The sequence below is a fragment of the Zootoca vivipara genome, chromosome 4 (assembly GCF_963506605.1).
Source record: "Zootoca vivipara chromosome 4, rZooViv1.1, whole genome shotgun sequence".
In the NCBI taxonomy this organism is placed as follows: Eukaryota; Metazoa; Chordata; class Lepidosauria; order Squamata; family Lacertidae; genus Zootoca; species Zootoca vivipara.
The window spans coordinates 93,285,480-93,311,941 of NC_083279.1; the positions used below are offsets into that span (position 1 = coordinate 93,285,480).

The 26,462-nt window shown below is 45.4% G+C and overlaps 1 protein-coding gene across 1 annotated transcript in view; it reads left to right on the forward strand.

Moving 5' to 3' along the window:
• Positions 1-26,462, forward strand: part of TENM4 (teneurin transmembrane protein 4) — a 1,459,233-nt gene that overhangs the window by 1,224,194 nt on the left and 208,577 nt on the right. The window contains exons 10-12 of the mRNA XM_060274010.1: positions 9,652-9,904; positions 17,329-17,427; positions 20,365-20,600. Of these exons, the coding sequence (XP_060129993.1) occupies positions 9,652-9,904; positions 17,329-17,427; positions 20,365-20,600 (588 nt within the window). The remainder of the gene's footprint in view (positions 1-9,651; positions 9,905-17,328; positions 17,428-20,364; positions 20,601-26,462) is intronic.

A 26,462-nucleotide genomic window follows, 5' to 3' on the forward strand; every position in this document is an offset into this window, starting at 1 on the left:
TATGCTCTGCTCTGGAATTATACCAATTTGTTGTCAGTTTTCCCCCTTTGTGCGGTATCGTTTGGTACCAGGAGCAGGTAGTAAAGGAACATCACGAGTTTTTCCGAGGGCTAGCAGGGTGGCAGGGAAGGAAGATGCTTACATATTTATCTGGGCTTTAAAAAAAAAAATATTTTGTGCCCTTTCTTTGAGATTCATAGGGATACAGGGCTCTCCTTCTGCAGAGGATTCTAGTGGGGCCATAGAATCTTAGAATCATAGAACTGTAAAGTTGGAAGGGACCCCAAAGGCTCATCTAGTCCAACCCCCTTCCATGCAGGAATCTCAATTCTGCCTGGTGCCTGGCAAAGTATCTCTCTTGCATTGTGAAAGTCTGAGGTCAAATCCTTGGCGTCTCCATGAAGGCGCGGGAGAGACCCCAGCCTGAAATGGTTAGAAATTTCAATTTTTAATTTAAAAAATGCTAATGCTATTCTAGGCTGCATCTTCAGAAGTCTAGCCTCCCGATCAAGGGAAGTCATAGTCCCGCATTTCTGTGCACTCTGGTTTCCATCACAGTGTTCCATTGCGCCAGAAGCGGTTTAGTCCTGCTGGCCACATGGCCCAGAAAGCTGCCTGTGGACAAACGCTGGCTCCCTCGGTCTGAAAGTGAGATGAGCACCACAACCCCATAGTCGCCTTTGACTGGACTTAACCATCCAGGGGTCCTTTACCTTTACCTTTTAGGTAACTAAGAACTTACACCTGAGTTTGATTTTCACCCTCCTCCCTCCCACCCCCTTTTTCCTTTTATGTCATGTCTTTTTAGACTGTAAGGCCTAAAAGCAAGGACTGTGTGTCTGTCTGTGCCCTTGCCAGCCACGATTTCAGGGAATGCCTTCGAGAAGCTAAAAGGACACAGCAGAGAAGGTTTTCCACCTGTGCAAAGAAATTTTACATTTAAGTGCGCCCATGGTTTCCCAGCCTGGGAGGGGCAGGGGGGGGAATCAGTGGGTCTTTGTGAAGAAGCGGTGGCCGGGGCAGGAGAGAGCAACCTATAAATTATTTTGACAGGCTCGGTGTCAAAGCTGCAGCCGCCGGACAGAAATTGTCCCTAGTTTATGTTGCCGTTTGGAGAGCTTTGAACAAAAATGGCTTTGTTCCAACTTGTATGGGCTGAAAAGTTCCCCCTTGCCTTTTCTCTCCCCCCCCCCTCTAAAGGGTAAAAAGAATTGATGGCGAATGATGAACAGAGAAACAAAAAGACGGCTAATGCCGTCCCAAAACACTATGTTAGAATGCCCGCCCTCTCCTGACTTCACCTCCAGCTGTTTCTGTGCAGAATCCGATCCAAAAGCAAAGCGCAGAAGTTGTGGGGTCAGAGTAGGGCTGGGGCAAGTGAGGAATGCTTCAACGCTGTGCAACAAGTCATTTGTTTCTACAATGGCCAATGCAGCTGTTTCCTTTTCTTTCTCCAACAAGTGGCCAAAAGTGTTGGCCATCTAGCCCATTGTTGGAAAAAAGGCACTTTCTAGAGCAGAGTTTTCCGAACTTTTCATGTTGGCGACACACTTTTTAGACTTGCATCCTTTTGCGACACAGTAATTCAGTTATACTAGCAAACCGGAGGTTAAACCATGGGTAGGCAAACTAAGCCCCGGGGGGCGAATAATAATAATAATAATAATAATAATAATAATAATAATAATAATAATAATAATATATTTATACCCTGCCCATCTGGCTGGGTTTCCCCAGCCACTCTGGGTGGCTTGCAACAGAAAAATGAATAATCTATTAAACATTAAAAGTCTCCCTAAACAGGGCTGCCTTCAGATGTCTTCTAAAAGTCTGGTAGTTGTTTTCCTCTTTGACATCTGTTGGGAGGGCGTTCCACAGGGCAGGCGCCACCACCGAGAAGGCCCTCTGCCTGGTTCCCTGCAACTTGGCTTCTCGCAACGAGGGAACCGTCAGAAGGCCCTCGGTGCTGGACCTCAGTGTCCGGGCAGAACGATGGGGGTGGAAACGCTCCTTCAGGTATAATGGACCGAGGCCATTTAGGGCTTTAAAGGTCAGCACCAACACTTTGAACTGTGCTCGGAAACGTACTGGGAGCCAATGTAGATCTTTCAAGACCGGATCTGGCCCAATCACCATCTTAATCCGGCCTGTGGACGGTCCGGGAATCAGCATGTTTTTTCCATGAACAGTATGTGTGCTTTTATTTAAAATGCATCTCTGGGTTATTTGTGAGGCGTAGGAATTCGTTCATTATACACACACACAAACACACACACACAAACACACACACACATACACACATACACATACACACACACACACACACACACACACACACATATATATATATATATATATATACACACATACACATACACATACACACATGAGAGAGAGAGAGAGAGAGACAGACAGAGAGAGAGAGAGAGAGAGAGAGAGAGAGAGAGAGAGAGAGAGAGAGAGAGAGAGAGAGAGAGAGAGTCCGGCCCCCCACAAGGTCAGAGGGACAGTGGACCGGCCCCCTGCTGAAAAAGTTTGCTGACCCCTGGGTTAAACTAACCCCTTTCCAGCCCCAGGAGGAACACAGGGAGTGTTTCTGTGACACACTGTGTCATGACACACAGTTTGGAAAGCTCTGTTCTAGAGTGTCCCTATTTTCAAGGGGGATTCAAATCATGTACAGTTGCACCTTGGATCCTGAACGCCTTGGTACTTGGACGTTTTGACTCCCGAACACCGCAAACCCGGGTGTGAGTGTTCCGGTTTGCGGACGTTCTTTGGAAGCCGAACATCTGACGGGGCTTCCGCGACTTCCAATTGGCTGCAGGAGCTTCCTGCAGCCAATCAGAAGTCGCACTTTTGTTTCCGTACGTTTTGGAAGTCGAACGGACTGAAAAGTCGAACTTTTGACTTCCAAAGTACAACTGTACTGGCAAATTTGGGTTGCACCATTATAGATGGTTGTGCATGAAAACCACTTCCCCGAAAGGACTTTCCGCGATAAGGAAAGTAAGGAGGAAAGATCAACTTACCTCCCCACAAACAGAGCAGAATGAGTGCTCTTTAAAGAGCCAGCATCATCTAATCTCTCTGCAGACGAATCAGGACGGATGCACCGCAAACAGGTCTCTTGGAAGCACCCAAAGTTTCACTTATGGGAAACTTTGTAATGACCTGTTTGCAACTCCACAGTCGAGCTATTTTTCTGCTGACTTTCAGGCGTACATTTTAATTCAACACCTCGAGAATGTATTTCATCAGGCGCCTTGCGAATACAAATAAATAAATTATTGTTTTCCTGGCCGCGTGTTTTGCAGGGAGTGTGTGTAGCATATATCAGAGCGTGTTCATGGGGCGGGGGCGAGGGAAAGCTTGGGCGTGCTATTTTCGTCCCCCCATGCACCGCAACTCTGATATTTCCCGGATTTGAAATCTCCGTCGAAAATACGCAGGAGACTCAGCCTCTCCAGAAAAGCCCCTAAAGGTTGTGCTAGCTGCTCTATGTAATTATTTGTAGTTGTAAAAATAAGGGACGGCAAGGAGTTGGCTGACATAAAAAAAGTAACCTCCCCGTGTTGATTCATTACTTTAATGGAGGCATAAGTAGGTTGTTAATCTGATTTCCTATATAACCCTGAAGAGTGCCGTTTCGGAGGGGAACATCGGGATGCCTAATGCAGCACAAATGTTATTTTCTTACTGCAGAAATGTGTATTTCATTATGCTATAATCATTGCTCAGGATTGGAGAAGATAAGCGCGTGTGTGCGAGAGAGAATTATGCTCTTTAATCAGTTATTCAGTTACCTCCCCAGGAGGGGTTTGAGGTAATATCACTGATTTGCATTTTTAAAGCGTCTCGATCTCCTCCAACCCACATGCTCAGACAGAGGAAAGGACCAAGCTGCTTCATTGAGGGTGAAGTAGTGAGGCCAAATCTTCTGTGTTTGTGCGAAGGAGGCTGGCGTTGCAATCTAACCGGCAGCAGTAGCTCTGGCGCTTCAAGAACCGTTTTTCCTAATATTACTGCTAACTCATAGTGTCTTCAGGAATCTCCATTTGGCTCTTGCAAAGCATGCTTTGTGAAATCCAAATAAACTTGTGGAATTCACTGCCACTAGATGTGGCAAGGGCTTCTTCACTCAGGTGACTTTAAGGAAGAATTTGACAAACTGGTGGAGATTTTATCAACAAGTGTTAGCTCTGATGGCTCAGTGGAAACTTCATGTTCAGAGGTGTAGTGCAGGGGGAATACAGTGGAGCACCGCTCCAACCTCTGCCTTCTTTTTTGCAAAGCAGGAACAGGGTTTACCTTGCAGCTGGGTAACTGAAAGAGTCTCCTTGCTCTGGCAAGTGAATGAGGTGATAACTAGGATTTCAAGTGTCTTTATGACAGACTAGTGTATTTCAGCCTGTTTCATAAAAGGGCGCTAGAGAGAGAGAGGGAGGGAGGGAGGGAGGGAGGGAGGGAGGGAGGGAGAAGCGAGCGGGGCTTCTCCGGGACGCGCTGCCTGCGCGAGCGAAGGGGAAAAGAATCAGCCGTGAGAGGGGCGAAGTGAAAAAACAGTAGCCGTGAGAGGGGAAAGTTGCGGCTGCATTTACCTCCAGTGACCACCTGAGGTGGTTTGCTGTGGCGGCAGCGGGCACTTTGTGTGTGTGTGTGTGCGAGAGAGAGAGAGAGAAAGAGAAAGAGAGAGAGAGAGAAGCGCACGGGTCTATCTCGCAGCCTCCTCCTCCTCGCACTGCTGCTTAGAAGCGAGTGGTTGGCGGCCGCAGGTAGGTAAATGGTAGGCAGAGGGGTTGGGGGGGAGCGTTCCAAGTCTCTGGTCCAATCCCTGTGTCCATGGGGCACATGCGCAGTAGCGTGGAAACGGGACACAGGGAATCTGGACGCAGAGACACAGGGACTTTATTATATAGGATTAGCATGGAGGGAGTCAGAAGTTGAGGGAAAGAATTGGGCAGAGGCTAGGTACATCTTTTCCTTTCTTTGATGGGGTTACTGCTTCATGCTGGCAGTTTCTATTAAAAGCTAAATGTTGCATTTCCTTTTTTTGAAGAAGAAAAACCCCCCACTGTGTTTTACAACTTGAATCTATGCAGTCAAAAGTAAGTGCCACCAAGTTTACTCTGAAGAAAAGACAAACGGGATTTGCAGTCACACAGAACCTAATACAGTGGTCATTATGCTGTTTACCACTGTCTAGAAAATAATGCCTGTGTTTTTTTGTCTCTCTTTGGGGACTGGCATGCTCCTGCAGTTCTAAATTAACCACTCTTACCTCTGTTCCGAGAGAGTCTTCATACTCTAGACCCTAACAATTTCATTTAGTTAATTCCATTTACGAATCTCTTCCTACACGACATCTAGAAGCAATTTAATAGAAACATCAACAATTAAAACATGCATAAAGCAGTTACATAGATAGAGGCAATTTATATACTTTCAAATCCAATACAGATGCAGAACAGGGGTTAAAATCTCCAGGCAAAAGCCTAGTTGAAAAAGGAAGTTCTTCCGTAGGTGCCAAAGAGACAAGGCAGAAATATGATTCTCCTCATTCAATCTACACAACAACCCTGCAGTGTAGGTTAGGCTAAGAGACAGTGACTGTCTCTCGAGGTCACATAGTGAGCTTTGTTGCTGAGTAGGAGATTTGAACTCTGGTTTCCCAGGTCCTAGTCCAACACTCCAGCTGTGGTCTAAACCACTGAGCCTCTTGGGCTTGCCAATTGGAAGTCGGCAGTTCAAATCCGTGCGATGGGGGCGAGCTCCCCTTTCTCTGTCTCAACTTCTGCCAACCTAGCAGTTCGAAAGCATACCAGTGCTAGGAGATAAATAGGTACCATGGCCGCAGGGGTGGTGGTGGTGGTGGTAAATGGCATTTCCATGCACTCTGGCACTCGTCACGGTGTTCCGTTGCTCCAGAAGCGGTTTAGTCCTGTTGGCCACATGACCCGGAAAGCTGTCTGTGGACAAACGCCAGCTCCCTTTGCCCAAAAAGCGAGATGAGCACCACACCTCATAGTTGCCTTTGACTGGGTCCTTTCCTTTTACCCCAACACTCCAGCCACTACACCATACTGGTTCTCTTCAAAGCATCCATCTGGGTATTGTGCAAGGTTGGGCAAGGCTTGCTAAATGAAACTTCCATGTTCAACAGCAGTGCATAGAATGCATTGGGGGAAATCCTGTAGAACGGCTGTTACCTTCAAGCCCTGGACTGTGAGCTTCCCATAGCCATCTGGCTGTCGCTTTGTGGATGCAGAATTTAGACAAGCCTTGATCTGATCCAGCAAAATAGTTCATGCATTCCTTGGGAAAATGCTAACCTTATATAGCTGACAATCTTCAGAGAGGTAGCCGTGTTAGCGTCTCACGACTAAGGCAACATAGGGAGTTTCGAGGCACAGGAAAGACTGGGACATTTATTGCGAGAGAGCTTTCCTGGACTTTGGTCCACAGAAACGTACACCGTAATAAATCTGCCAGTCTAAAAGGTGTGTCACGGTACAGGTATTCTCCGAAAGCGTTGCTTTCCTGCGGTAATTTGCGGCACTCAGATTTCACAGGATGTTTAGTTAAGGGCTACGATTTGAGAACTTGAAAAGAGCGAGAAAAAGAAAAAAAGCTTTAGAAATCCCTTTTTTAATCCCAGTCAAGGTATATTACAATTGCAATGCTGAAACATGACATAAGTGTGCATGAATATAGTCGAAAGGCTCTAGGGCTCAGCATGAGGGGGTATGTGTGGAATAGTAAATGACTATCCGGGAAAGGAATGTACCTTATAAATCCCTGTGGGGGGAAATCACACTGGCAGGAGCTGGAGAAATTTGCTGCTTTGCATTTAGGGAAGAAATTGGAGAAACTATGTAAACAGAGAAGAGAAGCGACACTTTCCGCCTACCTTAATTCAAAAGTCATTGTCAGTAATAGCAACCGGTATTACGAGGATGCAAAATAGGAATTTACCTAGCAGCATTATAGAAGCAGAGTCTGACTTGGATTGCGGCTAGTAGGAAGAGTCAGCCAGTAAACTAGGAACTTCGCAGGAAATACGATTATGACAATATATATCTGGGCGCCAGGGGCGGTGTCAGAAGAGAGGTACTGTAGCTTGCTTTGCATGAGACAGAGCAGCAGAGACTTACAGTGTCTGTATCATATTTACAGGTAGGTAGCCGTGTTGGTCTGAGTCGAAACAAAATAAAAAAATTCCTTCAGTAGCACCTTAAAGACCAACTAAGTTTTTATTTTGGTATGAGCTTTCATGTGCATGCACACTTCATCAGATACACGTAAGTCAGCAGACCCTTATGTATAGTCAGAGGGTGGGGGTGATGGGAATGGGTGATGGGCGGATAGGAGTGGTAAACCTGTTGATGACTGTTAACGACTGTTAATGACTGCAATTGGTCTTGCGGGGGGGAGCAAGGGCTGAGGTGCTAAGGAAAGCTTGATCAATGAGATAAGAATCCTATGTCTCTGTTCATTCCAGGCGGCTCCATGGTTTTAAGCTTGCTAATGAGTTGCAATTCAGCAACTTCTCTTTCCAGTCTGTTTCTGAAATTTTTCTGTAATAAAACAGCTGCTTTGAGATCTTGTATAGAATGTCCTGGGAGATTGAAGTGTTCTCCTACTGGTTTTTCAGTCTTATGGTTCCTGATGTCAGATTTATGTCCATTTATCCTTTGGCGTAGGGTTTGGCCTGTTTGTCCAATATAGAGAGCTGAAGGGCACCGTTGGCATTTGATGGCATACACAATGTTAGAAGATGAGCAATTAAATAGTCCTGAGATGATATGTTGGATGTTGTTGGGGCCAGTAATGATGTTGTCCGGGTGTATGTGGCAGCAAAGTTGGCATCTGGGTTTATTGCAGGCTCTGGTACCAGTGTCCATGTTAAGTCTGGTGGTTGTATTATTGTGGGTGAGGAGTTGTTTAAGATTGGGTGGTTGTCTGTAGGCAATGAAAGGTATTCCTCCCATCATACTTGGTTTGTTTATGAATATTGTAAGCATAACATAGTGGAAGCAGAAAGACTGCTGTAGCAGGTGACACAACTATTATACCTGCGTCAAATTGCCAAGTAGAACCAAATGATGCTTTGGCTTGGTCGAGCTAAAAGAAAGCTGCTTCTTTCCAAATTTAATTGGCGCAATCTTCCCTGCTGTCTTTTTGCCCCCCCCCAACCACCCAAAATAAGGGTGAGTTTGAGAGTGCAAGGACTTGTGAGACTTCTGCATCTCATTTGTGGCCATCAATCTCCTTTCCTTAGTCTATACGCACACATTAGTTTCAAAGTAGATGATATTCCTGTGCACAATTAATAAATTGAACTGAAAAGCTTTAAATACCGTATTGGCCCGAATATAAGACGCACCTGCAAATAAGGTACACCTTTAAAATTTGGCGGCTTGAGCCAGGATCTTAGTGGTAAGGAAATGGAAAAGTGAGAACTTGCCTACAGTAGTAGAATGGCAAGCACTTCTGCTGGAATATTTACAGCTCGCAAAATTAACCAACTCAATAAGAGAAGGACCATCACAAAAAATATCAAAAGAATGGAGTACCTATAAAAGTACCTAAAAATGTATTATCCAAACAATTCTTTACTAGCAGAAATAGAGTAACGTTTGAAAGGTAGAAAGAATAGGAAAAAAGAAAAAGAAGGAAACAGGAAAGTTAGAACATCAACCCGTGGCATTGAAGGAATTTGATATTGTATAATTAGGAGGTCTGGAAGTAGATAAGACATAACAGGAAGAGATATATCAGTCATAAGCCGTTCACGTTGCAAATAATTTTTTTGTGTTTGGTTATATATTATTTACATAATTCTTTTTTGTAACTTTTGCTTTTGAGATGAATTTGTTGAATCGGAAAACATTCTGTATATCGAAGACAATTTGTACAAACTTCTTTTTAGACAATAAAGTTTATTTTAAAAAATAAAAAAATAAAATTTGGCGGCTTGGGGGTGGCTTGGGAGCCGTGGACAGGACGGGCGCTGTAGCCCCGCACTCCCAGGCTGCTCTCGGGGGGGGGGGTGGAGTCGTGCCACTTTGCCAGTAGCGTAAGGCAGGCACCCCCAAACTGCGGCCCTCCAGATGATTTGGCCTACAACTCCCATGATCCCTAGCTAACAGGACCAGTAGTCGGGGAAGATGGGAATTGTAGTCCAAAACATCTGAAGGGCCAAAGTTTGGGGGTGCCTGGCGTAAGGTCATGAATATAAGCCACACTTTAACTTTTCATGATCAGAATGGGGGGGGGCTTATATTCGGGCCAATACGGCAAAAAAAAAAAATTCGGGCCAATACGGTGCAGTAAAAAAATACTGTGAAATTAAACTGGCAAATTGCCTCAAGGAGCTACAAAAACCTCTTGGCTGTTGGAATATAGGGTATAAGATGATAATGGGAAAGCATGTGTTTTGTTTAAAAATGCAACAATATAAAAGTGAGCTTGCATACACTTTTACCAAAATGAGTCGCGGGAAAGGTATTGCCTCACCTGTAGGGGAACACCAGGGATTCATGTGCCAGATGCCTTAGTTTCCACGATGGAAGAAAAGTAGGAAGAGAGATGTCCGAAAGTAAATGGTTCTCGAAACTCACCAGTGGGGTGTTTTTGTTTCCCCCGTAGATCATCCGCCGAGTCTTCAGAACCACTCCAGGCTCCGAACCCCCCCGCCTCCACTTTCCCACGCTCACACGCCAAACCAACATCACGCGGCCTCCATCAACTCTCTTAATCGAGGGAACTTCACCCCGCGCAGCAATCCCAGCCCCGCTCCGACGGACCACTCCCTTTCTGGAGAGCAGCAAGCTGGGACGCAAGAGCCCACCCATGCTCAGGACAACTGGCTGCTTAACAGTAACATCCCCCTCGAGACAAGGTAAGTCCATTTGTGGCAGGCATCTAGTCCTCATGAATGTAGAGAAAAGGCTGAAAGTTATGTCTAGGGCACCAAAGAAATGGATGGGGCTGACCGTAATCTGGAGATGGGGATTTGGGCTTTGCGCATGTATGTTCATTATCTCTATCCATGGATATATTTTATAGCAACACCTCCAGCTGTCCTGAAAGTATGAAGCCTATTCCTCTGCCCTTCTGAAGCTGAACTTTTGAATCGACATTGGCTTGACTTGGACCCCTTGGTCTGCTTAGCCCAGGGCTCTCTCAGGTGTGGATCAGCGGCAAGGAATAGAATTTATGCTAAACAGATAAATATTTGCAAATGGATTTCATTTGCATGGCGCCTTCTGAGCGTAACATTTGCATTTTCCTTAGCGCAGAGTTTCGTTTTTTGCCAGAGTGCCGAATGCAAACATCTCTCCCATCTGCTGCTGTCCCTCTTGTTGAGAGAAGGGGGTGGGAAGGAAGAGCGATTTGCCCGCTCCCTCCCATCTTCTCACCAAGGACAGGTTGTCTTCATTTTTGTTTGGCTTGCTCTACTGAGCGCCGATTCGCTTCTCTGCGCCGCAGGAAGGTGTCGTGGGAAGCTTCGCTAACGTAGTGGTCACTTCATGCCATCGAGGCATTCGTAGTGAGTTCCAGCACCTCTTTTTCTAGAAAAATAGCACTGGAACAGAGTATAACTGTTTAACTGTTTGGAATCAATCAGTCAATAGAATAGTCCAGCATTGTTTGTTCAGACTGGCAGCAATTTTCCAGCTTCTCTAGCATAATAATAATAATAATAATAATAATAATAATAATAATAATAATAATATTTATACCCCACCCACTCACTTCTGCTGTGCCGTCTGGCCTCCTCCTCCTCCTCTTAATTTATTATTTCTACCCTGCCCATCTAGGTGGGTTTCCCCAGCCATTCTGGGCGGCTCCCAACAAAAGATTTAAAATACATTAAAACATCAGTCATTAAAAACTTCCCTAAACAGGGCTGCCTTCTAAAAGTCAGATAGTTGTTTATTTCCTTGACATCGGATGGGAGGGCGTTCCACAGGGTGGGCGCCACTACCGAGAAGGCCCTCTACCTGGTTCCCTGTAACCTCACTTCTCGAAGTGAGGGAACCGCCAGAAGGCCCTCGGAGCTGGACCTCAGTGTCCGGGCAGAACGATGGGGGTGGAGATGCTCCTTCAGGTATACTGGGCTGAGGGATTTTAGGGCTTTAAAGGTCAGCACCAACACTTTGAATTGTGCTCAGAAACGTACTGGGAGCCAATGAAGGTCTTTCATGGGGCTTCTTTCATGTAGAGCACATCCTCTGCCACCAAATTTTGGCTCTTCCTTACTTTCAGTGGGGACTCAGTTTAGCTTTTGTTTCCTTTTTTTAGTAGTAGTAGTAGTAGTATCTTCATAGCTTATTCCTGACGCATTTTTACTTCGACGAAGAGAAAGAGGAAATTGCCTCGCAGTCGTCTTCCACAGTTTGGAAATATCATCGGCGTTAACCGTAGCTTGTAAGGCTATTTCCCCCATTTAAAACGGGAATGAGAAACATAAATTCAAAATGGGCTTACGGGTGCGTGCGTTCTTTTGTATAGCTTTGTCCCCCTGAAGCGGAATAAATCAATATCCTATTTAAGAAACTGGAATCAGTCAATATATTGAAGAGATTTAGCTTCCTAGCTGTGCCGATCACAGCGAGTATAATTGTAGTCTACCGTGCAGGGAAACTTGATCTTGTTAAGACATAATGGGGGAGATGTCATCGGATGCATTTTCCACTGCCTAAAATATTGCTCCGGCAAGTCTGGAACCCTACAAAGCACCACATCAATCAATTAGTATCTTTCCCCATTAGTCTCTCCCTCCACTTCCCCGAGTTCCTTTGCCACATCTCTTTCCTTGCCTTCTGTCTTTGGATAATTGCATGTTACAGGTGAGTCTTTATTGCTCCTAAGAAACTCCCATCACTTTTAAAAGTGCTGTCAGCCACAGGGTGTCAGAAACCGCTGCAAATGTACCCAGAGTCTATGGGCACATCTAATCGCATCTAATTTGGGGGCCCTGGTGTGTTTCTGACCTCTTTACTGCCCCCTCCCACTTTTGCCACTGAGCATTACAATACTGCCATCTATCAGATCAGGCTAGTTATCCATCTAATCCAGTATTGTCTGCTCTGACTGGCAGTAGCTTTCCAGGATCTTAGACTGGGGCCTTTCTCATGCGAGAACACTAAAACCCATCTATACCAAATGGAGCTGAGTGCTGGAAGATTCGAGACAGACAAGAGAAATTGCTTCTTAATGAAGCTCATAGGTAAACTGTGGAACTCTCTCCCACAAGAAGCAGTGATGGCCATCAGCTTGGATGGTTTTAAAAGAGGGATTAGACCAATGCATGGGGGGACAAGGCTAGACATGGCTACTAACCACATTGGCTGTGTTCTCCCTCCATTGTTGGAGTTTGGCTCTGAATACTAGTTGCTGGGAATAGCAGGTGGCAGTGCACTTTTGGCTCAGTCCTGAAGATTCCCCAGAGGCAGAATGCTCTTATGTTCTTCTGCTACCTGATCTTCTCAACTGGAGATGCCATGGACCTTGGACCGATTCAGCATGAAATTAGCTCCAGCCTTTCATTGAAGCAAATTGTCTCCTTGGAACTGTCTGTGGTGCTGAAACTGCTGCCTGACCAAACTACCTGATCTTCTCAACTGGAGATGCCATGGACCTTGGACGGATTCAGCATGAGATTAGCTCCAGCCTTTCCTTGAAGCAAATTGTCTCCTTGGAACTGTCTGTGGTGCTGAAACTGCTGCCTGACCAAACTACTGCCGGACGTCTCGCATTTCTTGGATTATCAGTCTCTGTCACAACGTGCATATATAATAATTTATTACTTATACCCCGCCCATCTGGCTGGGTCTCCCAGGCCCTCTGGGCGGCTTCCAACAGGAGATTAAAAATACATCAAAACATCAGTCATTAAAAAAACTTCCCTAAACAGAGCTACCTTCAGATGTCTTCTAAAAGTCAGGTAGTTGTTTACTCCTTTGACATCTGATGGGAGGGCGTCCTACAGGGTGGGGGCCACCACTGAGAAGGCCCTCTGCCTGATTCCCTGTAACCTCACTAATCTCAATGAGGGAACCTCCAGAAGGCCCTCGGAGCTGGACCTCAGTGTCCGGGCAGAACGATGGGGGTGGAGATGCTCCTTCAGGTATACTGGGCAGAGGCCATTTAGGGCTTTCAAGGTCAGCACCAACACTTTGAATTGTGCTTGGAAATGTACTGGAAGCCAATGCAGGTCTTTCAAGACTGGTGGTATGTGGTCTCGGCGGTTGCTCCCAGTCACCAGTCTAGCTGCCACTAGGTGTTCGGTGACTGCGCTGTTTTTGTGGATTTGAGCTGTGGGATGCCTCTCAGGAACAGGGGAGGTGACTAAGACCCTCCCTCCTATAGAGTGTTCTTACCTTTGCTCAAAGGCACACATGCAACACTTTTCAAACTTGAACCACACGTGCAGTAGGAAGGAGGCAGAGATGGGACAGGACTTGGGGGTGGCCTGCAGTGCTCAGTTGCCTTGTGTCACATTCCCCTTCTTCTTTGCTATATCTTGTAGCACGAGGGGACTTGGTGGAGGTGTATAACATTTTGCGAGGTGCGAATAAAGTTGACAAAGGGTTTCTCCCCCTCTCATTACTGGAAAACACGGGAAATCCAGTGAAACTGAATGTTGGAAGATACAAGGCAGGGAAAGAAAATACACACATCACAGAGTTAAAGCCACTCCCACAATCAGTACCGGTAATGATGGACACCAACTTGGAGGGATTTGAAAGATTAGACAGATTCATGGAAGATAAGGCTGATCATAAGGCAGCATGTCTATCTATCAGTTGCGGACAATCGCAAGTGGGGAGGGTGCTGTTGTGGCACCCGGTTCCTGCTTGCGGACTTCCCAAGTTGGCCACTGTGAGACAAAGATGCTGGACTAGACTTGAACAGCCAGACACTTCCTACATTCCGAGTAATGACATCACACCGTTCTTCCACGTTACCTGTACGTGGAAGAGGGGAGCGAGCTGAGATGGGTTCCTGTTTTAGCATTGTTCTTTATTAAGTCCTAGCTGCTTGCTCTCTCGGGAACAGGGCATGAATACAAAGAATATCACCCCCCCCCCAAAAAAAAGACTTGGGAATATGCCCGAGTTTCAAAAATAAAGCCATCATTCTTAGCAGGGTTTTTGCAGATTTCTTAACTCCTTCCTATTTGATTTTTTTCCCCCTTCATCTTGGCTGGGAGGGCTCCCTCCCCTCTCCCTCCTCCGCTAAGCCCCTTCCTTCTTCTATTCTGTTATTGACGCTTGCATTAAACATTATACAACCCAACATCCTGCCTGGCGTTATATTGGCAATCTCCTGCTGAAATGTACAGTTCCATTGTAGAAACCCATCTTTACACACAGGCTTTTAACTACTGATAAATTCATATTTATATCCTCGCTGCTACCGTTCTTAGTGGTGCATCCATCAAAAGCACTCTTTTTTTAAAAAACTGCCTTCTTCTTCTTAATATGCTGGGCTTGGTTTTTAACGGTTACCGAGTCCATGTTTCGGCTCACGCAGTTCGATCCTCTTCGCCGCAAAGCTATAAACGTGAATTGTTTTTCTCTTCTCACGATCAGGAAGTGGCATTCTGATGGCACTTTGTAGAGCAAGAGCGGGGAACCCAAGACTCTTCAAATGTTGCTAGACCCCGTACTGACATCATTTGCAACCCACATGACCAATAGCCAGGGGTGATGGGGCCTGGGGTCGAGCAATATGCAAGGCAGCGAATAAAGTTTTGTTCCAAGCCTCATTGGTTCACAGAATACAATCAAAATCTAAAACCACAAAATACGTAATTAAAATAAAAGCAACAACTGCTGCTTATGTTGGCCAAGACTGAGGGTGGGGAGAGCAATAATTGACTGGATTTTCATCGTGCCAGCCGCTGGTCCCTGGGGAAACCTTGATGGTTGCAAGAGCACGCTTCACCCTGGCAGATCTCCCTGCCAGCAGAGCCAAGTGGAGAGACACCTCCACCACACCCAGACCTTCTCTAGCATGGTGGATCAGGTCTGAATCCAAGGCAGTATGTTTTGGTAAAGCTGGAAAGGAAGACCCTAATAATAATAATTTATTATTTATACCAGGCATCCGCAAACTTCGGCCCTCCAGATGTTTTGGACTACAGTTCCATCATCCCTGACCACTGGTCCTGTTAGCTAGGGATCATGGGAGTTATAGGCCAAAACATCTGGAGGGCCCACAGTTTGGGGATGCCTGATTTATACTCTGCCCATCTGGCTGGGTTTCCCCAGCCACTCCTGCAGCTTATTTCAAGATAGGAAGGCTGTCCTCTAATGTTAGGGCATTCATAGTAAACCACTGCTGTAAGGAATCTCCTCCACTCCAGCCTCATCTGCATATCAAGGTATGATCCCCCTGTTTACATGGTTGCTTATTCTTGGATGAAATAAGGGTTGACTCAAGAGCTCCTGACCTCGCCGGGAGTGACCTTTGTTGACTTGTTTTCAATTGGCTCCAGTGTCTGATTCAGCTTTTGAATTTTAAGCAAACCAGAGGTTGACGTGAGTTCAAGGGTGCTTATTCAGGGGATGTGTACAGGGCATAATTATGTTGTCTGCCTGTTTTCCTGGATAAAATGAATTGGTACTGATGTGTCTCAGGCTGTATACATTAGGAGTGAAAAACGAGACACAGACTTGTAACTCTCGAATGTTTCTTGAACTATGTGTTCCAGTGATACAAGGTAAGGATATTGTTGGGGGGGGGACTTGTGTTAGGCGTTAACAATTCGCCTTGCAGCGGCAACGTGAAATGTAACCCAAAAGAAGAAAGAGAATGAGATTCAGTCTGATTGAATTCTTATCTGCGGATCGGCGAGAATAGGGTTTCTCTAGGAAGATTATTGACTGACTGGCGTAGTCTGTCTTCTTGCCGGAGCACCCACAGAGGCAGACTCATTACTAGGGACGCTTGCTGTGAGAAATTAAGACGTCCAGTGGATTAGATAGATTCATGCTTGATGGGTTTGGACAGCTGCGTTGGCAGCAAAGCCATGAAATGCGAACATGGACACCAAACAATGTTTTGTGCTCACAGATCTGTATGTATATGTGTGTGTAGATGTAGCTACCTATTGCATTGAATGTCTGAAATCTGATGAATGTTGGCATTTACCTGTGACGGTTGGCAATCCCAGATGAATTCTGTGAATGTCTGAAAACTCAAAAGAGGATAACACGGCTGAGTGTTCTTATCACCCAAGCGTAATAGTTGGCATTCGCCGACAAAAGGAATTCTCTCATGTTCCCAAAGTTCGTGTCGGGTCCATACCTTCCAAGTCCCGGACTGCAGAATCTGGGACCGGCAGCTGCGTGACACCGGAAGTTGCGTAGACCCAACTTCCAGTGTTGGTGTCGCTTTGCCCATTTATGGGCACCAAAAATGGCCGCCGCCGGCTTCGAAAGTCACGTCTACGCATGTCCGGAAGTGCGTAGACACAACTTCCGGTGTCGCTCTGCCCATCTACGGGCACCAAAAATGGCCGCCGCCGACACCGGAAGTCTCGTCTACACACTTCCGGATATGCGTAGACGCGACTTTCGAAGCCGGTACCGGCCATTTTCTGTGCCCATAGATGGGTAAATCAGGGGGTGGAAATGGCCACCAGCAGGAGAATATAAGGGAGAATAACGGGAGACGAAGTGATACGGGGGACCGCTGGGAAAAGGTAAGAAAAAACGGGGGTTTCCCGGGGAAAACGGGGTACTTGCCAGCTATGGTCGGGTCACCAACCTTGAGGCGTGAATGCGAACATTCAACAAATGTTAAGATCTTCATGGCAATACACACACGTATATATTCTTGTGTGTGTGCGTACATAGAATAGATGTGTGTATATATATGGAAGTTACAGGTAGGTAGCCGTGTTGGTCTGAGTCGAAGCAAAATAAAAAAATTCCTTCAGTAGCACCTTAAAGACCAACTAAGTTTATATTTTGGTATGAGCTTTCGTGTGCATGCACACTTCTTCAGATACACCATGTATCTGAAGAAGTGTATCTGAAGAAGTGTGCATGCACACGAAAGCTCATACCAAAATATAAACTTAGTTGGTCTTTAAGGTGCTACTGAAGGAATTTTTTTATTATATATGGAAGTGAACATTCACCAATGCTATATATGTATATGTTGTAACATGCTATACATATCAATGAGTGCCCCGTCATTCTAATCCCATGCACAGCTGCACTATAACCATTTGTGGGTTTATGAGGTCACACTTCATAGATGCATGTCTCACTTGGCTTCATTCATGTTTCCATATGTATGTAGAAACATAGCAAAGCAGACATTCCTAGAGACATTGCAGGACAACCTCATTGAGATGGACATTCTCACCTCCTCCCGACATGACGGTGCTTTCAATGATGGGTACGTTGACGCTTAATCTGGTCTTTGCTCTCTTAATATTGCAACCATTCCCCGGTCCTCTGCATGACAAATTAATCCATCATATTATTATTTCCCCCCTCACTTTCTTGTCTCACGTAATCTATCCCCCCCACCCTACTTTCCTCTCTTCCCCTCACCTCCCCCCCCCAAAAAAAAGTCGTAATAAGAACAATGAGGTCCGTGACAGTATGGAACACAAATTGTCCTGCACATATTAATGGCAGCCTCGTTAATATGCCAATCCATAGCATCTCATTGGCTTCCTCCTGACACCTTGAAAGCCATTTCACTAACACAGAGGCAGCTGCAGTGGGATAGCAGGTCTTCTAAGACATGTCACTGTGTTTTGCTTTGTGCTTCATTTGAGATGCTTTAAATGTCCTAATCTGATGTTTTCCAGGTTTCATGTCTGAACTTTGGGGTGGGGAGTTTTGTGTCCGTTTGACAACAGTGGTTGTTTGCTTCAACGGCACTTTTTTTTTCACGTGTCCATCATTTTGATTGGAGAAGTTGGCATATATTTCAGGGAATCGTGGAGCTGGTAACATTCCGTTTCCCTACGGGGGTGGTGTCCCTTTTGGTAAGAGCCAGTGGGACTGCATCCAGTGAAGTCTTTGCACTCATGGAACAACGTCCACTCATGCAAACAAATTTAGCTCCATCTCCTCCTCTTGCACACCCCTGCACCCCCTTCCAAATTTGTTGGGGGTGGGTGGGTGGACCCAGAGAATATTTGGAGGGTGGGTGTGCAAAGGCCTGCAGGTTCCATTGCATGAGCAGAAGTCATTCTGCAACTAGAATGCAGCCGGTTTTTTAAAAGAAAAATCCTGATCAGTGCAATTGATCAGGATGGTTTTAACTCCTAGCTGCTTATTCTGTACCTGGTCTCAGGGCTGTGGTCCTGAAGGCAACTTCCCCAGCAGCAGGTCTAGGGCTGGTCAGTACCTGGATAGGTGAGCTGCCTATGGAAACCTTATGTATGCCATCTGGGCCTTCACAGAAAAACGGGAGAATGTCACTTTGGACCACATACCAGTGATCCATCTTGCAGCAGGTTTTCTCAACCTTGGGTCCCTAGGTGTTGTTGGACTACAACTCCCATCTTTCCTAGCCAACATGGCCAGTGGTCAGAGATGATGGGAATTGTTGTGGATGATGATGATGATGATGATTGAATTTGAGTACCATCCTTCATCCGAAGATCACAGGGTGGTGCACAAAATGAGAACACAAAATACAGTGGTACCTCTACTTACGAATAACTCTACTTACAAATATTTCTACTTACGAATGGAGCTCCATCCGCCATCTTGGATGTGGTTTAGATAGGATTTTTTTCTACTTACGAATTTATAGATAGGGTTGCTTCTACTTAAGATGTTTTTCTCCCAATGCATTCCTATGGGATTCGACTTACAAATTTTTTCGACTTACAAATGTGTGTTCGGAACGCATTAAATTCGTAAGTAGAGGTACCACTGTACGTAATAAAAACAAGGGCAAGAACATGCATAACACAAAAAACAACAAAGGAAACGAATAACTTGCCTCCCACAAACACATTTAAAAGGCCATAGATTATTTAATCAGCCCAAGGCCTGGTTATAAAGGAACATTTTCACCTGGTGCCTAAAGGTGTATAATGAAAGCGCCAGGCGAGCTTCCCTGCGGAGAGCATTCCACTAACGGGGAGCCACTGCAGAAAAGGCCCCGTTCTCGTGTTGCCACCCTCTGGACCTTTCATGGAGGAGGCCCACAAAGAAGGGCCTCAGATGATGATTGCATGGTCCTGGTCAGTTCATACGAGTTGTGGTTCAAGATCATCTGGGGACCCAGTGCTGAGAAAGGCTGAGCTAGAATATTCAGGGTTGGCCAACCAAGGTGCCTTAGGAAGAGGTTCAGCAAGGAGATCATGGTGGTGACCAGAAAGTTGTGTGAATGCAGCGCAGGATGAGACACCTGCAGGGGAGACTTTGCATCAGACAGCCTTATCCTCACCCATGTTGACTGGCTCTCTCAATGGTGTAAGCCCACTGATATCTCTCCTGCAAACATGCCCCTCTCTCATCTCCACTCGGGGGTAACACTAGGCTGGGAATCCCCCTTTGCTTCTTGTAATGTGGAGTTGTACCCTTAAACCGGCACATCCTGCCATTATTGCTGCTGCTTCCTTCCGTTTTGACGAGAAAACATCTCCCAGTGTATACCAGCTCGGCTTTGGGTGGTGCCCTTCTCTTTACGGAGAGAGTACAGGAAAAACGTCAAGATCCGCCACAGGGGCGCCAAAAGACCACCACCGACAAAAATCTCAACACTTGTCACAAAATGGCAGTGGCGCAAACGTAACACGCATCATCCTTCACTCTGCGCAGTGTAGTAGATAACATTTGGGGACACACTCTCACACAACTAGCGAAGGCTGGTCTGTTTGGGCAAGTGGGTCAGTGTCCCACCAGCCTCAGCCTGGCATCCTCCCTTTGTCACTTGCCTGCCTTCTTATTTACAGCCAGTCAGGAGAGTGGATCTGTGTGTCATTAACTCTGGATCCACCTTCTCTTGGTCTCCCTGAGTTCTGCTCATTGGACACCTGCCGCCACTGTATACAACCAATATAATTTGTCCTTTGGCTTTCTTATGGAGACATGAATTAGTAGCTCCAGTGTTTTTTAACAGGCTTACTTTTTTAATTTCAGTGGATGCATTTCATTTCTTTCTTCCTTCTTCTTCTTCTTCTTCTTCTTCTTCTTCTTCTTCTTCTTCTTCTTCTTTCTGCTTCTTTCCTGTTTTTACAAAACCTTTGTCCTCGATGCATGGCACTGTTTGTGTGTGTGTGTGTGTGTTTAGCCAAGTGCTGCTAAGTTTAAAATCCTCCTTGTGCCTCAATCACGTGCAATCTCTCTCTTTCTCTCCCCACAGGCACTTCCTGTTCAAACCAGGAGGCACCTCTCCCCTCTTTTGTACAACATCTCCAGGATACCCCTTGACGTCCAGCACTGTGTACTCGCCTCCCCCTAGACCTCTTCCCAGGAGTACATTTTCTAGGCCAGCCTTTAACCTGAAGAAACCCTATAAGTACTGTACGTGGAAATGTGCTGCTTTGAGTGCCATCATCATCTCGGTCACACTGGTGATACTGCTGGCTTATTTTATCGGTAAGCTTTCTCCTTCGACCCTTTTCAGTAAAATGAAAATGCCGGTGTTTTTGTTGGGCGATTCTGCTCCTTTGGCCGAGTTGTCCAGAGAGAACCTTCTTTGCCTTGCATACTGTGTGCTGCCTGTAACAAGTTTGATTCCTCCACTGGGGGGAGATGAAGGAATTTGCTGGACAGATCTACTCCCAACCTCTCCAAGGAGCTGATCAATGAGTAAAAGACCCAAATACGTATAGGAAGTCTTCCAGTAGGCATCTGGAACATCAGGATGAGAGCTCCAGAAAAGTGGCTTATGTTTTAAACCAGGGTTTCCCATATTTGGGTCTCCAGCTGTTTTTGGACTACAATCCCCATCATCACTGATTACTGGTCCTGCTAGCCAGGGATGATGGGAGTTGTAGTCCAAAAACAGCTGGAGACCCAAGTTTAGGAAACCTTGCTTTAAACAGTCTGTTGCACCATATGCTATGGGTAAATGCACATTCTGCTCTTAGAGAAATGGAGACACCTACAAATACCTAGAGGGCAAACAGTAAATGACAGCTCACTTGGAGTGGTGGCATGTGTTTACTTCCTTTTTGGTGATTTCTGAATTTTGACAAGGAAACATCTTGTAGGAAGGGAGTGGGGCAGGTTAGTTAGAAGAGTCAGCTTGTCCCCAGAGATTAATACCCATTCTTGATTTCTTTGTTTCCACCCCCTTCTCCGATAAATTAGGTGAATGGAGCTGCAAATGGGGTGGCAATGGTTGGAAGAGCAGTTTGCAGGTTTACCCATCTATGAAATCTGCGTAATTTGGGGCAAAACATTCCAGATACCGTACAAAATCTGGAATATTGTTTATCCGCTTTCGGAATCCTCGCACAATAGCTGGCAAACATGGAAAGTGTCCTTCCTCAATTTCCCAGCTTTTCCAGTACTTTTAAGGCAAGAAAGGATTGTAGACTTTGAGGGGTGGGGACAGTGATCTTTCAGGATAAGAAGAATAACGGCTTTCAACTGTGTTTTCAATAAGCCCAGCCCATTTCTGATTCAATTCTTCTTTGGGGTGCTCTCGGGCACAACAGCCTCCAAACTCTGTTGTGTAATAATTAAATCATCTCTCAGAATTATTGCGTAATTGAGCAGGGAGGCTATCTCCGGAACGTGGTTGTGCCTAAGAGAATCTCTGAAGAATTCAGCTTGTAATGTTTTGGTCTCAGTGAAAACACACATGCCTCTTTGAGCCTGGAATTCTCACCCCCATTCCTTTTCCTGTATTTTCTACCTCCCTGCTGCTCTCTTATCAATGATGCTTCTGCAGTTCAGAAAAGGAGTACTTACATTTTATGCCTCTCTTTTCTCCTTCGCCGAGACACCAGCTTAACACATCAGCCCCAAATTTGTATTTGTTTCCATTCGGGAGAGAAAAAAAACCTGAAACCTTACAAAAAGCAAACAAACCCACAACCCAATAGATGGGGGTGGTTGTGCTTGCTATAATTATGTTCCTAGGACTCTTTAAGCCTAGGTAAAAGCACTTGTTCCCATGCAGCAGAATCGAGCTCCCTGTTGATTTTGCCTTCGCTTCTTCCATGCTATCGAATGGTAAAGCATTAGTGTTATAACGTGCTGCAAGCTGCACATGTGAGTAGAAAATAGGACTTCCCTGCTTGCGTCCCTCATGCATCCAATTTGTTACCAACAGATTATTTCACCTGCTGCTGTATTCTTCTGGCGGATATTTCTTTAATGACCAAATCTCTCTTCCACCCCCAACCCCGGCTCTCAAAAGATTGCCGGTGTGCTTACGGTCACCTCTTTTTTTTTAGCGTGCTCCATAGCAGGAGCAGAAGTGATTAATCAGCGAGCATTAAATTGAGAGCAGCTTGATGGAAGGTGCAGTCACCTTTCATCATTTGCCAAGTATGTCCAACCCCTGCGTCCCATTTATCTTGTGTTATCTTTATGCGCCAAGTAGATGTTGGGACATTATCTCTGAACTTGTCCCTAGTTCATGTAGAACTTCGGCATCCATCAAAAGCAGGCAGGACTTCTTGGCCAGGGGAGGGGTTGTATGTGTGAAAATCTCACTTCTGCCATGCCGTCTGGCTTAATAATAATAATAATAATAATAATAATAATAATAATAATACTTTATTATTTATACCCCGCCCATCTGGCTGGGTTTTCCCAGCCACTCTGGGCGGCTTCCAACAAAAGGTTTGAAATACATTAAAACATCAGTCATTAAAAACTTCCCTAAACAGGGCTGCCTTCAAATGTCTTCTAAACGTCGGATACAGTGGTGCCTCGGTTTATGAACACAATTGGTTCCGGAAGTCTGTTCATAAACTGAAGCATTCATAAACTGAAGCGAACTTTCCCATTGAAAGTAATGGAAAGTGGATTAATCTGTTCCAGACGGTCCACGGAGTACTTAAACTGAAGCGTCCATAAACTGAAGCGAACTTTCCCATTGAAAGTAATGGAAAGTGGGTTAATCCGTTCCAGATGGGTCCGTGGAGTACTCAACCTGAAGCGTACTTAACCCGAAGCATGGGGGTAATTGGTTCCGGAAGTCTGTTCATAAACTGAAGCATTCATAAACTGAAGTGAACTTTTCCATTGAAAGTAATGGAAAGTGAATTAATCCTTTCCAGATGGGTCCGCAGCGTTCGTAAACCGAAAATTCATAAACCGAGGTGTTCATAAACCGAGGTTCCACTGTAGTTGTTTATTTCCTTGACATCGGATGGGAGGGCGTTCCACAGGGCAAGCGCCACTACTGAGAAGGCCCTCTGCCTGGTTCCCTGTAACCTCGCTTCTCGCAGGCAGGGAACCGGCAGAAGGCCCTCGGAGCTGGACCTCAGTGTCCAGGTTGAACGATGGGGGTGGAGATGCTCCTTCAGGTATACGGGGCCGAGACTGTTTAGGGCTTTAAAGGACAGCACCAACACTTTGAATTGTGCTCGGAAACGGACTGGGAGCCAATGTAGGTCTTTCAGGACCGGTGTTATATGGTCTCGTTGGCCGCTCTCAGTCACCAGTCTAGCTGCCGCATTCTGGATTGGTTGTAGTTTCCGGGTCACCTTCAAAGCTAGGCCCACGTAGAGCGCATTGCAGTAGTCCAAGCGGGAGATAACTAGAGCATGCATCACTCTGGCAAGACAGTCTGTGGGCAGGTATGGTCTCAGCCTGCATACCAGATGGAGCTGGTAGACAGCCGCCCTGGACACAGAATTAACCTGTGCCTACATGGACAGCTGTGAGTCCAAAATGTCTTTCCATTTTTTTACATAAGCAATCGGGGGCTGTCCAGTTCACCTGTTCCGTCAGCACAACAATTTACACTTTTGTAACAAAGCATCCACTCTCTCCACACACCCCATCCTCTGTGTGTGCCCCACACCCTATCCAAATTGGTCGAGAGGGTTGGGGGATCCCTTGGAACAGATTTAGGGAGCATTACATGGGGAAGAGAGTTGGAGAGCATTCCTTTGCACAAACAGAAATCCCTGTGCGGACAGGGCCTTTAACATGGCGCTACTTTGGATATAAACCTTAACTTTTTTCATATCTTAATGGTTTTGAAGTATCTTCCACATGCCAAAGTAGATTGGCAAGATTCACCAAAAATAAAGGTGTGGGGGGGATTATTGGCCATGTTATGCTGGTGGGGATCATGAGTCCATGATTTCCAAATTCTAAAAGAATTATTCAAAATCAAAAGTAATTGGTTGAGCCCTGCATAAACATAGTTAATGAGGAGAGCTGCTATCAGGCCCACTGATCTAATCACCATGTTGAGGGGGGGGATTCAGATATTTAATTAGATTTAATGAAAAACTGTGTTTAATTTCAAGTATAATCAATTATTAATTAATGTAATGAGTGACTCTGACTGGGTTTACTAATTAACTCATTTAAAAATTATGAATAACCTTTTCATTTGTAATTATTTTCTACATCCTGTCAAGTTGAGGATAAAAATTGTATCACTAACTAGAAAGCACACACACACACACACACACACACACACACACACACACACACACACTATAAATCTTTCCTCCACATTTTCCTTTCCTTTCTAAAGTAGAGGTGTCAGAGAAAGTACTTCTTTTGTTTCCTAACTTTAAAAAAGCAAAACAAAAAAACACCAGATTTTTACTTTCTGAACTTTGGGGTGCATTTCTAGGCTTACGGTTTTAAATTGCTTTGCTCTTCTAGGATGATATTTAATCTTTGGTTTTGTAGCACTGATTTCAATTGAGTTGCAGTATTTAATTTTTAAAAAGGTTGACAAAATGCATCTCGTGTTGGCTTTGACTATGTTAAGGAGTGGAATGAGCTTAAGTTCATTGCATTAAAATGTCTAAACAATATCGGATAGTTCGCTCTAGTGTAAAAATTCTACTACTGTGATTAATTTTGTTATCTCAAGAGTGTTGGTGGATATCATTTTCCACTCTCTTCTTAACCCATGGAATGATTTTTTTCCAAATTTATTATGGCATAAACATTCAGGTGCTGGCCATAAATAGCAGGCCACATATTACATTATCATTATTTTGTGAATTACCATGTTTAATTACTGTGCAATATTATCCATTTCTGTACTTTTCCAGCATTTTATTTCCTGCTGACCTCACTGTTTACAGTCCTCCCCGCACCTCTTGCTTGTATATATACCTGCAATTCAAGATGAATCTGATGACATTAACTGTGCTCCACAATAACTTATACCACAATAAATTGGCTAGGCTTTAAGGGTGCCACAAGTCTCTGTTACAGCAGCGGCTTGTGTCCTGCATTGCACAGTTGAGGAATCACTCGATTTAGCACTCATCCAGACGTCCTTTTGTGCAAAGCTTTCCAGGCACATATCCTCACTTCATGTCTGAGAGTTGTTGGTTATTTGTCTTAAGGAAACCCCCATTGTTACTGCTGGAACAGATCCAGTGTTAATCTGCAGAAAATTCCATGTCTAGATGAATAGACAGACGGAGCATCTCAAGAGACGTACCAAAGGTGGCCATTGGAAAAAAAATTGTCTCGGGGGCACAGCTCTCTTAGGTATTTCCTCCCCTCTACCCCTGGGCCTTAGTTTAGGGACCCCTGGGTTAGAGCATGGTGCTGATAACACCAGTACAGTGGTACCTTGATTCTCAAACTTAATCCATTCCGGAAGTCCGTTCCAAAACCAAAGCGTTCCAAAACCAAGGCGCACTTTCCTATAGAAAGTAATGCAAAATGGATTAATCCATTCCAGACTTTTAAAAACAACCCCCAAAACAGCAATTTTACATGAATTTTACTATCTGACAAGACCAATGATCCATAAAATGAAAGCAATAAACAACGTCACACAATCAATCCATCAGTAGCTGAACTGGGTTCCACATAGTCAAACTGTAAGGGTGACTCCCCTACAGGGAGCCAGCCCCCATCATCCTGACGTCCACCTCGTCAAGTACAGAGAGCACCAGTGGTTCTGAAGGAGCCAGAGGGGGAGGGGGAGGCTCGGAGGAGGAGAGAAATCAGAGGATGGAAAAATGCAGCCAGACGGATGCAGCCAGACGCTTAGAGATGCTGCAGAGCCCGGGCACCGACTGCTGAGGGAGGAAGCTGAAAGGGCATCACTCCTTCCGGGGCCAGAAGTAAGGAGAGTGCCGCAACGCAGGTCAAGGGGGTGGCGTTTTGGGGTGCCCAGACTACTTTGCTGGCGTAGGAACAGACGCACGCCATTGCCGGATTCTGATTCGGAATGAGAGGTTGTGATTCAAGCTGTTTCTACACTGTAAATAAATAGCACAATAAACATCTTTGAAGACAAACTGGACTCAAGCGGAGTTACTCTAGAGTAGCCACGACGGCCCT